Genomic DNA, 11,813 nt, shown 5'->3' with positions numbered 1-11,813 from the left:
GACCAAGTCTTTGTTGGTGAGTGAGGATGGAGTGGGGCGTAAAAATGGAGAGATTAGTACTCCCTGGTGCTATAAAATAAATTTGCAACTTATTTTTTCTTTCTATGTTTTTGAAGTTGAAATCCTCTCCCTTCTTGCTAAGCCTCAAAAAGCAATAGTTTCCCCAAGTCACTTCGAGCCCTCTTCAATCTTTTCCCTTTTGTAAATAAGCTTCAAGTAGTTTCATTGAAATATAACTCATATTCTTTCCTTTTGTACACTGCCAGGAAACTGGCAGCCTTGCAGTGCAGAGTTTATATTCTTCCTCTCTGAACTGGAAATGAGAATAAATGGATAGTGGTTTTCTTTCTTCAGTATTACTTACCTGCAAAGTTAATTCCTTATTCAGAAACTTACTTTTCACTACAATTTTTTATAACTTAACTAGAATGCATCTCCCCACCTGATTTGGTAATCATCAACTTTTTGACCTAACCAGTTAACTGGATAAACTATCTTCATGTTAATTTACCAGAAAACACTGGGTGGAGATATAAATAACACTGGTCAATATACAACAGTTCTGGCTTAATTTGTAGGCAAAATTTCACGTGTTTGCCATGAGAAGAAAAAAATTTGCACATTGACTGGATTTGGGATGGCATGGAGTAGAGAGAAGATGTCCTAGTAGTGAGACATTTTGAAAAGAAATGTCAGTCCTGTTACTTATGAAGACCTCCTTTTCAAATGTTTATGTTCATGAACTTTTGTTTTATTTAAATAATGGGAATATCTCCTGCATGGGAAAAAGCACTGGGTTTTGTGGACTTAGTGCTTCTTTACCTTAGATTTTCACTCACCCTACCCTAGTTGTTTTAATTTTCTGTATATACATTTAAAACAAAATTACTTTTGAAGGACATTAGCAATTAGCTTTGATCCCAATGAGTAACAATGTCTGTAAATGTAAAATATCCATGTTTCTCCTTAAGAAAAAAATAACCTATAGCACTCTTATATTTAATACATCATCCGTGCATAAAGTTCTTGAGTCAGGTCAACTGATGGGAGCTCCTGTGGTTGCTAGTTTGTAGTAAGCTCTTTTCAGGGCCATTAGTTCTTCATGGGTCCCCATTTCAATCACTTTCCCCTGAGACATGACAGCAATGACATCTGAGTTCTGGATGGTTGACAAACGATGGGCAATGACTATGCAGGTCCGGCCTTCTCTGGCTTTGTCCAGGGCAACCTGAACTGTCTGAAAAGAGAAAATGGAAGGCTGAAGTGGCCCACTAGCACACGAGTTCATACCACCTGAGTGATAATGCCATTCTAAGGGGCAACCTAAAAGTTTCACATGAGAGAGAAGAGTAACATCTATTCGCTGGATGCAATGCATCGTAGATTTAAATTATAGCCCATAGGTTGAGAAATTTTTGTGTAGCAAAATGAACCAAACCATGAGGTCACTACATAATTGTACAGTACTCAATGATCTAGATTGCTAAAATGAAACCAAAGATTGCTGATACTATTCTTCTTATATTAATTTGGGGACATATTAGATTTCTTGAAAATGGAATTCTGATTTTTAAAGCGGTAATTATAAATTGTAATCTCATAATTGTGTTTTGTTTAATTGCATTTCCTTTCACCCAAAGTGCACATCAGACATGCACTGCTTCTTTCTTTGACTTGTATGCTGCTCAGCCCCCTCTCCACACTCCCCCGCCATGGCTCTGTCATATAACTTTAAAACTCTTTAGTACTATTCAATGTGAAATCCCTAAAAATGACCTAGGTCATTTTCTTTTACTTAAGAAAACTATTTATTTGCCCTTGGAAAAATGTCACATAACCTAAATAATCTTAAAAACAATTCTTATTTTTAATTTATTTTTTTTATTTGATGCAATGTTACTTTAAATCACTTTCATTGTCTTTTGGGTACACCAAGTCTTGGCAATCTCCACTCTTAATGAATCAGAAAATTGAAAATAGTGTCATGTCATCAGGACAAATATTGCAGCCAAAAGCTCATTTATAATGATCTAAGACTTTAGAAAATCAATACTCACCTTTTCACTTTCTGTGTCTAAGGCAGAAGTAGCTTCGTCTAGGAGCAAGATTTTGGGATCTCGTACAATGGCCCTAGCAATAGCGATGCGCTGTTTCTCTCCTCGAGAGAGTTGAGACCCTTGGGACCCAACATTGGTTTCATATTTCTGAAAGAATCAAGGTAATTTTGAGAACAGGAACAGCATTGCTTCTGTGCTATAGAAAACCCACATCAATGACCCCTCTGTGATTACAGATGATTTGTTGTTTTTGAAATGAGGGATAGTGAATGAGTCCTTCTATAAGGACTCAGGGAGTCCTAAATGCTCACAGAGTTCCTAAATATTTGTGTTCAGAAATGGAGGTTCTTAGTATGCCCTTCTGTGCCTTTCTTTTTTGGTTTGGTTCAAAGTTAAAATTATTTTTGATCTCTTTCATGCTTTGTTCAGTTAACATCCCAATTATGAGATCCTTCTTGATTCACAATTCTCTAATTTTCAAATTCCTGTCTGAAAGATGTGTTTCCAAGAGGAAATAATCCCAGAAAAGGAAATGCCTTTTGAGAGATCTTCTGGCCCATTCATTTATTGAGGAAGGTTCATTCCAGAACACAGGCTTAGGTTTGAATTGCCACGCTGATACCTACTAGCTCTTTGATTATGATCAAATAATTTAAACTTCTTTGAACTAAAAACTGGAAATCCAGAAATTAACAAGTATGTCAGACATTCATTGTGAATTTTGACAAACTTGTGAAGGAAAATCCCTACCTAGATGCCTGCATGGCCACATAAAAAGTAGTTAACTATCCATGCGTGGAGAACTTAGTATGTGTTGAAAATGTTAAATATTCTATACAGATTATTACTGAATAGTCACAGAAATAATATACTCCATATTTTACAGATTACAAAATTTAGGCACAAAGAGGTAAGAAAATTGTGCAGACAAAGCAGTAATAAAGCAGTGAAGATGAAATCAAATTCATTGTGTCTAACCTCTGATGCCTGATCACTACTCTCTCTGCCTCCCATGACAAGGTCTGTTTTCTTCCCCTGCCTGTGATGAATGTTCAACCAAGCCAGGTGAAACTCCTGACAACCTATGTTGTCTCTAGGGAAAAGTGCTAAGTGAAGGACATTGTGGGCAAATCTGTATGAGAAAGAAACAATAAGCCAGTTGTTGCACAAAAAATAAGTGTTCAGTAAAGATTTATGGAGTAAATTAATCTTCCAGTGGATATATAAGCTTTGCTTTTATTTAGAATACAGCAGATAGTAACTTCCACATATTTGTGCTTCAGGCTAGCACATGCCAACAACGTATGATTTAGAAGCCTTTGTTAAAACAACAAACCCATCACAAGCATCACAAAACTGAAAAATGTAATCACTTACCAAAAAAATTTCCAGTGGTATTTAATAAAATAGAAAGGTTAAAGGTCATTTGTGGGTTCTAAAATTGAGTTTCCATGTTTTAATTTTCCTTGCAATCAATCACCAAGAGAGTTTCTTGGTAGATGGAAAATATTGGGTTGACACGGCCCTAAATTCATAGTGACTGGAAAAGTGAGGCAGACACCTCTTACCCCACCACACACAGTATTTGCTGTCAAGTAATGAAATTATGATGCCAACAATAATAGCAACAATTTTCTTTGTGTAGCTATTATGCATGCTTTTTCATTTAAGTTTTATATTATGTATTTTGCAGATGACTGAGTCTCAGAAAAGATAAACAGTTGTCTCAAAGGTATCCAACTAGTAAGTTGCATGGTTTGGGTTCAAAGCAATGTCGGCTCCAAATCTTAGACATTATTTCCTCTATGTTAAACAAATGCTTGCAACAGTACTGCTTTATGTAAAACAAATTATATAGCATCTGTCACATTGGATAACACAGTAGTTTCCAAAACTAAATTGTGTAATGATTTTCAAAGTATATGTTAAGTATATACTGTATATAAGTACATAGTGATGAAGGGCATTTATTTTGCTTAATAGACTAAGACTTCATAGACAACCACAGGGCAGAACAAAAGAAATTATGATGCATTTGATCTTCTCCTTGAGCCATAATCCTAACACTTTCTGGTTACCCTACCTTTCCCCATCCTTGTCTCCTATGGGGCATGACTCTGACTCAGTACTCACCTCTGGGAGCGACATGACAAAGTCATGCAACTGAGCCTGCTTTGCAGCTTCTATGACTCTTTCCATGGAAATTTCTTTGGTGTTATCTCCATACTTGATATTGTCCATTATGCTACAGGCAAACAAAATTGGTTCCTGGGAAACAATTCCAATTTTCGAACGAAGAAATTGGATATTTACTTTTTTGCTGTCGTGCCCATCTATCATCTATCAATAGAAGTCACAAAAAGGGTATTACATCTTAGAATTCTAGCAGCGAGGGAAATTCACACCCCAGAGTCAGCAGTATTCAGGACAGCTGCCTTTTTAAGAACAACATCTCCAGGGGTCTTGGACCCTCTTTTTAATATATATATATATATATATATATGGAGAGAGAGAGAGAGAGATCAGATCCACGTGCTTTCTAGGTTCATCAGTTACAAAACAATAAAATCTTTACACCTCAAATTAATAACAGATGCAGTTATAAATTATAGGCAATCAAGTCAATTCTCCCTACTTTCCTGATTTCTTGTATTCTACCATATCTGTCTGCTTGTTTCCTTGCTTTGCTTTTGCAAGCGAAACTTTAGTTGCTTCCTTCAATTCTCTCACATTTTTTTTCATACTGTTATCTTAGTTGCAGCAAAGAACAAGTTCTGTTTGAGGAACCAGAAAGTCCACTTTCAAAGTGTTAGGATTAAATGATGAATCAAGTATAGAGCAGAATACATTTTCAGACCTACATTCCTGAGACATTTCTTAGAATACTACTTGCACTCCAACAAAATGAGAGTGAAAACCAAGAAAGAGGAAGATGTGGGAACTATACAATCATAGAGGCAATCCAAGAAAACATTGCAAGGAATTCACAGGGTGACAAGTCTTTAGCGGGCCAAGTTACCATTAGTCCATACAGTGGAATAAATGAGGAAAGACGTTAGGTCTGTTAGGACAGGTAGTAGAATAGAGACATTAGAAGAACGTCAAGATTTTATAAAGACTAGAATTCAAGGAATTCTATTTATGCCCCCATAAAAGCAACCAAGAATGAAAATGTAATGCTAATGTATATTATTCCTTGATTCTTGGATGAACAAATTTATTTAAACATAAAGGAAATTATTAATTTATTTTCAACATTTAGGATCAACCAAAGCAAAAGCATGAAAGAAAATAGATGTTATAAGAATGTAAGATTTTCTATTCTTGATAATGAAAATGTATAATTGTTAGGACTTGAGCTGAAAGTAGAAAATGACGGTATAATTGCTAATACTCATTTAGAAAGGGAAAGTTCAAGAGATGCTATCTTATCTATATGAGAAGAAAAGAAACAAAAGCACATTGCTAAACTTATAAGTAGAGGAATTCTTTAAAGTGACATCTCTAAATTGGGAGGAAGTGGGCACAAGGAGGGGGAGAGGTGTGGGTAACTTAAATATTTATCCCTTGCGAATTAGTCAAAATACAGTCTAAATTTGTTAAATCATGAAACAGTAGCAGAAATATATTATTTAGAGATATTGAGTCTTTGTCTAAAAATAAGTCTTTGAGCAGAGAAATGGGGGTGGTGGGAGAGTGGGGCAGAGGGGTTGCTTTTTATTAGAAATCATTCTTATTTTAGTTTGAAATCCTCTACTCTGAAAGAAAGAAAAGGGAGAAAAAATCAGAGGGAAAATGCTATAGAAAATAAGCAACAAAGTAATCCACCAATTTTTCAAATATCTTTGCCAAAGCTTTATGACCTATGATGATCACTTTGAGTTCTTGTATTACTTAGACTTATATTTTTAGACTGGACCAGGATTGTATCAATTTTTGCATACTAAACCTCCTTTCTTGATGATTTATCATTGTGTTTTCTTTCACCCCCAATTCTTTCCATTCCCAGTCACTAGGTTCTTGATTAATATGCATTTTCTGCTCCATTTATGAGCAAGCAAATACTTCTGTTAAATACACTCAGCTCCTGCTTGGAAGGGTACCTAACTGGTCAACAGACCATCTGGAACTGGGAGGAATATGATATATGAAATTATGAGGTAGAGTCAGGTCAACCAGCAAATGACAGTCTGGAAAATATCTGTAAAAGTGTCCAAGGCAAGCTCTATACAGAGAATCAGGCAAGGCACAACCTTGAAGACCACTTTCAGGGTTTGTAGATATTCTGCAGAAAATAAAATCCTCAAAAGCATTTGTACTGCTTACCACCTTCCCTTGGTCAGGGTCATAGAAACGTTCCAACAGCTGAACACTGGTGCTTTTACCACATCCACTGCTTCCAACAAATGCCAACGTTTGTCCCGGACTAATAGACACCGAGAGTCCATTCAGAACTTGTGTATCTGGTCGAGAAGGATATGTAAATCTACAGTTCACAAAGTCAATCTTCCCCTGGAAGTTGTCCTGCAGGTGGGAAGATTGGAATTATACATATGTTCCTACTGGAATTTAGACTGTCTTCAAAGTACAAAGTACAGGAAAAGTAACTCAATGACAGAGCATTCCATTTCCCATTCTAACAAGTGTAGAATGAAGAGAAGCTTGACCAATAAAGACATTTGCTTCTTAGTCAAAGGGGTTCCTTGTCATTCATTTCTTGACATTCTAAGTGGAAGCAAAAAACCAGAAGATATGATAACACCACAGATTAGTGACTGCCCCAACCCCTATAGGTCTATTTTCTCAAAGACTTAATGATAACATTATCCTTGACATTACTTAGAAAGTCATTTGAGGCCTGTATCACAAAAGTAAACATCTTCAGTTGTGCTGTCTGAACTAGGAATTCTAGAAATGAATAGACATTTAATAGATCACACAGAGATTTTAACTTTATTGACCTGAAGGAGAAACCTGTCATTTTACCAATTTAAAAAGAGTTCTGAATTTAGCTTCAGTGGGACTTTGGTTTGTTTTGTTTTCCTGATCATGGTAAGATATTAAGAACAAATAGACACAGAAGATTAAAAACACCTGTGGGGATTATCAATTAGAAATAAAGAATTTTTTAGATAAAATTTATTTTCTGGATATCCATAGGACCTAATGATTAAACTTGGAACTCAGATTAAACATTGATCAAATTGATATAAAACAGGAAGACTGGTTTTTCTACACTCCATACCCAAACATCAGTGTCAAGCATGGAGAGTGAAAAGGTCTCAAATGACATCGAGATTCTTTCATTCTGGAGCTGTGTTTGATATTATAAAGAATTCAGTATTCATTGAATGGCAGTGTCTGATTCAAACATCAGCATTATGCATAATTTTAATACAGGTTTACTTTATTCATTTACATTTATAGATCTATTGCTTGTGTATGAGTAACCCATAGACCATAGGAATTTAGAAGCTAAGGAGTAATGTAAAACCAGCATAGTGGCTGTTCCTACACTCGTACAGCAACATAATCCTTCCCCAGCTTCCCTGCTACCTCACCTTAGTACTTACCCATTTTTCACCTGCACTGCTATATACACTGATTGGAGGTTGGCGGTCCAGCAGTTGAAAAAAACGTGCAGCTGATATTTTAGCTTTTGCATAACTCGGGGTGTAAGAGGAGGCTTTTCCTAGAGCAGTCGCGCTCAATATAACTGAAGAGATCACCCTGCAATTGGATAGACACCCAGGTAGAAGCAGGCATGGTGTGGTTGCTACGATGGTGTAAGAGGCAGGAGGTTGGGCTCCTGCCTTAGGAAACAACTAAGTCACTTGAAGAGGTCACTCTAGACTTGTCTGGGAATGTGACAGTTAAAGCCATCATCAGTTTTCAAATTGTGTCTTAAGGAAAAAAAGAGTGGGAACCCTCCCTGGTGGCACAGTGGGTTAAAGCGTAGTAGCACTGTGATGCTAGCCACAGCCACTTCCATGCGAGTTTGATCCCCAGCCAGGGAGGTGACCCACATGGCATAACAGACCTCTCCTGTCTTTCCCACCTCTCCCCTCAGCAGTGTGCTTTGTAGATCATCTGTTCTGCTCCCCACTGTTTCTCTGATGAATCCTCTCACCACCCCTTCACTACTCATCTGTATGCATAAATAAATCTTAAAAAAAAAAAGATTTATTTATGCATACAGAACTGGGGTACAGACCACAGGTCCAGGGATGGTGACAGGATTCACCAGACACAGAGTGGGGAGCAGAACAGGCAGATCGACGAAGTACACTGCTGAGGGGAGCAGTGGGCGGGACAGGAGAGGTATGCTGTGCCATATGGATCACCTCAGAGGTGGGCAGGGTTAGAACTCATGCTGAGTGGCTTTAGCTTCTTAGTGCTGTGCTTTAACCCCCTGTGACACCAGGGAGGGCCCAATAAATAAACCGTAAAAAAAAAAGTGAGTGGAGGTTTCACAGGGAGTGGGGTGGGGGCTCAGAGAACCAAAACCTGCTTCAACTACCATCACCTCTCCTTTAAAACATTTCTTTCAAATAAAGGACAAAAAAAAAAAAACCAAACTGAGTTCTGAGGGGGGGTGGGAATGAGGGATGCTTGAAGGATCATGTTTTGAATCTGTGATATGTGTATAAAGTACAATGATTAGTAATGAAACATCATTTCTGTACCAGCTTGCAAGTAATTCACGCTTCAGATAGCATGAGAAAGATGCAGTCAGCTTTCCCCTCCTGTTTGACCAGCTTCTGAATACTCTCAGCATCTGTGTCATGAATGAACCAATGAGTGAATAAATAAATGAATTCAGAGGTGGAGCGGGACACCCGCCAAGGCTGTTTACCTGCTTTGCCACCCAGAGGGCCTGCTCAATGCTTACGGGCAGTGACATGTCTTACTACTGTGTTTAAAAGTAGGAATTGTTTTAGATCAGACTTGCAAACTCAAAAATCTTCAGGAACCAATCCAGTGCTCAAGGGATAATAGTATTTAGAATAAATGGGAAATAGGTGAAGGCAATCTTTCCAATTTTAAGGAAAAGCCAGAAACGGGGAGTGTTCTGTAACTTTCAGATTTTCACATCTTAAAAATTCCTGCAAAAACAAAACGTGTCAACAGTTTGTGATTTCTGATTTGGGTTAGTAGTCATAAATATGCAAAAGTTTAGACAAGAAATTGTCTTCATTGGGTGGATATGCCTGGATAGGACGAAGGAAATAGGAGACAAGAAGGCAGAATTCATTGCTTGGGTGGGAGGTGGATGAATCGGTTTCTTGTGGGATCATTTTGCCTTCCAAGCCATTCTGAGATTTTGTTCCCCTTCTGTCACATTCATATACCTATGCACCCAGCAACTTGTTAACCTGACACACTCAGGCTTTCTCCTCTGGAAAGTGAGAAACTGGACTCAGTGCTTCTAAGAAAAGCAAACTCCAGCTATAAGAAAGGAACATAATACCCACTGTACTGCCTTTGTTGTTTCTACCTGGGGTATGTTAGCTGGTAACATACTCTCTGTGGAGAAGACAGTAGAATTCAAGTAAGACACTTCCGTGAACCATCTTGCTCAAGACTTGTAGATATTTTTTCAGCATTGACCAGTGTGGTAGAGTGTAAAAGTGGCTAATTATCTTATTACTCTGTACTTTTGTGCAATATGATTTTTTTACTCCTCTGTGATATATGACTTAAAAAACACTTATATACTAGTCACAAAAATCCTCATACCCTTGGAATTTTTTAAACTTTAGGAATTATCAAGCTGTTTTTACTTTTTATGTTGATAGGTGAATTTTGGAAATACTGTAGAGGTACTAAAGATTGGGGCTTTGTTGCCAGGGGAACTGACCCTGTGATCTGATGGTTAAAGATTAGAACTTTCAATCCTATCCACATCCTCCTCTTCCACATTATGGGAGGTGAGAGGAACTGGATATTGAATTCAATCAATAATGGCCAGTTATTTAATCAAGCATGCCAGTGTAAATAAAGCCTCTAAAAACCAGAAAGGAAGGAATTGGGAGCATTTCTGGGATGGTGAACATGTGGAGATAGAGGGAAAGCAGCACCCTCAGAGTGGAGTCTATCCCTTCCTACATACCTATCCCATGTGGCTTTTCATACGGTGTTCCAAGCGGTAAACTTTTATAATGTGCCAGTAATCTAGTACATAAATGTTGCTCTGAGTTCTGTGAGCCCCAATGTAAATTAATAGGATCTCAGGAGGAGGTTGCAGGAGCCTCTAATCTAAGGCCAGTGAATTGGAAGCACAAGTGACACCTGTACTTGTGATTGACGTCTGAAGGGGGAGCACCTGGGAGGCTGAGTCTGTAACCTGTGGGAGCCAATGCTTTCTCCAGGTGTGTAGCATCCAAATTGAGTTGAGTTGTAGTGCAGCTCTCTGGTGTCAGAAGTATTAGATGAGAGTAGAGTGAGAGAGTAGAGTGAGAACAGAAATCCACCATCAAAAGGTGGATTCCTTTTCTCTATCCTTTAATCTGGGCTTCCTTGTATGGCTTTCTTTGGTCAAAGAAGTATTAGAGAATATAATGCACACAGGGATGAAGCTATTTGTGTTGGGGCTTCTCTTTTGTACTTTGAGCTCTTGAACCTCTCAGGTGAAGACAGCAAGCTCACCTGCCAGAGACGCCATGGGGGACAGAAGCCCACTGAACAGCGTCAGCTGACCCGAGAGAAACACCCCTAGCAACCCAGAGTCCTGAGAACTAAATCCCAAGTTTTGCATGGTTTGTTAACAGTAAAATTCACTGTTAAACCTGGCTACACCTCCCTAGAATTTTGACGTTGTAGGCCGAAGAATTCTCACCTGAAGACATAGCTGTAATGGAGTCCCTCATTAGGGATTAAGTAACCTCCATATCTGTAGGAAGCAGAATTAGCAACAAATGCTATACACTGGGAAAAACCAAAGCAGAATCCATAAATATTGGCTTTTCGAATGGCTGTCTTGTATGGCTTCTCCAGCTCAGCCTCAAATGCCTCGATAAACCGTCTCTCCTTTCCAATGCCAGCAACAGTGCGTATGTTACTCAGCGCTTCACTTGCAATCTGAAGAAGGAAGAAAAGACTTAGGAATAAAGGTAGATGGAATTACTTTTGTGACATTTCAACTACTGCATGGATTAGATCCACTGCAAATGGCAGAATGAAGTACGAATCAGAGATGGGAGCATTTTCTGACAACAAAAAGAACGTGCTGGAGATCAACTCAGCTGCACCATGAGACATTTCATCAGTTAAACTCAAGTTCTACTTAATACAAACATAGCTCCATTTCCTCCACTTGTAGAAAAGAGAAGGTGGTGTCTCCATGGTTGTGCAGGGGTTAGGTCTCAGCACTGTCAAACTATCACCAGCCACTACAGCCTAAGTTTGATCCCCAGCCAGGGAGCTGACCCACATGGTGCAGCAGACCACTTATCTTGCCCGCTGCTCCCCTTAGCAATGTATCTCAATGGATCTGCCTGTTCTGAGCACCACTATCTCTGGTGAATCCTCTCACCCCATGTTCCTCTGGCCTATACACCAGTTCTCATATGCATAATTAAATAAAATAAATCTTTTAAAAAGAAGAAAAAGAGAAGGGCATGGAGAAAGGTACAAAGCATAATCCTCAAAACCTTGTAATTTGTTAACTTATTTGAAATGTCAAAAATGGTACTTTAGAATAAAGCAAAGGGACAAAACACAACCAAGCTACTAGATTCTGATGGTTGGAGTTAT

The 11,813-nt window shown here is 38.3% G+C and overlaps 1 protein-coding gene across 3 annotated transcripts in view; it reads right to left on the bottom strand.

Annotated features, from left to right (window-relative positions):
- Window positions 1-1,036: 1,036 nt before the first annotated feature.
- Window positions 1,037-11,813, bottom strand: part of ABCB11 (ATP-binding cassette, sub-family B (MDR/TAP), member 11) — a 56,748-nt gene continuing 45,971 nt past the window's right edge. For 2 of the 3 annotated variants that reach the window (XM_004674570.1, XM_004674571.1), the window contains exons 22-27: window positions 10,897-11,138; window positions 7,631-7,787; window positions 6,384-6,581; window positions 4,191-4,397; window positions 2,058-2,204; window positions 1,037-1,237 (exon numbers count right to left, since the gene is read on the bottom strand). In XM_004674570.1, coding sequence (XP_004674627.1) covers window positions 1,037-1,237; window positions 2,058-2,204; window positions 4,191-4,397; window positions 6,384-6,581; window positions 7,631-7,787; window positions 10,897-11,138 — 1,152 coding nt within the window. Of the gene's footprint in view, window positions 1,238-2,057; window positions 2,205-3,136; window positions 3,140-4,190; window positions 4,398-6,383; window positions 6,582-7,630; window positions 7,788-10,896; window positions 11,139-11,813 lie in introns of all 3 variants that reach the window. The other variant, XM_012726010.1, reaches the window with a different exon arrangement.

This window comes from Condylura cristata, unplaced genomic scaffold (genome assembly GCF_000260355.1).
Source record: "Condylura cristata isolate star-nosed mole 26May11 unplaced genomic scaffold, ConCri1.0 scaffold00002, whole genome shotgun sequence".
Lineage (NCBI taxonomy): Eukaryota > Metazoa > Chordata > Mammalia > Eulipotyphla > Talpidae > Condylura > Condylura cristata.
The sequence above is the reverse complement of the archived record's forward strand: the minus strand, read 5'-3'. Positions and strand labels throughout refer to the sequence as shown.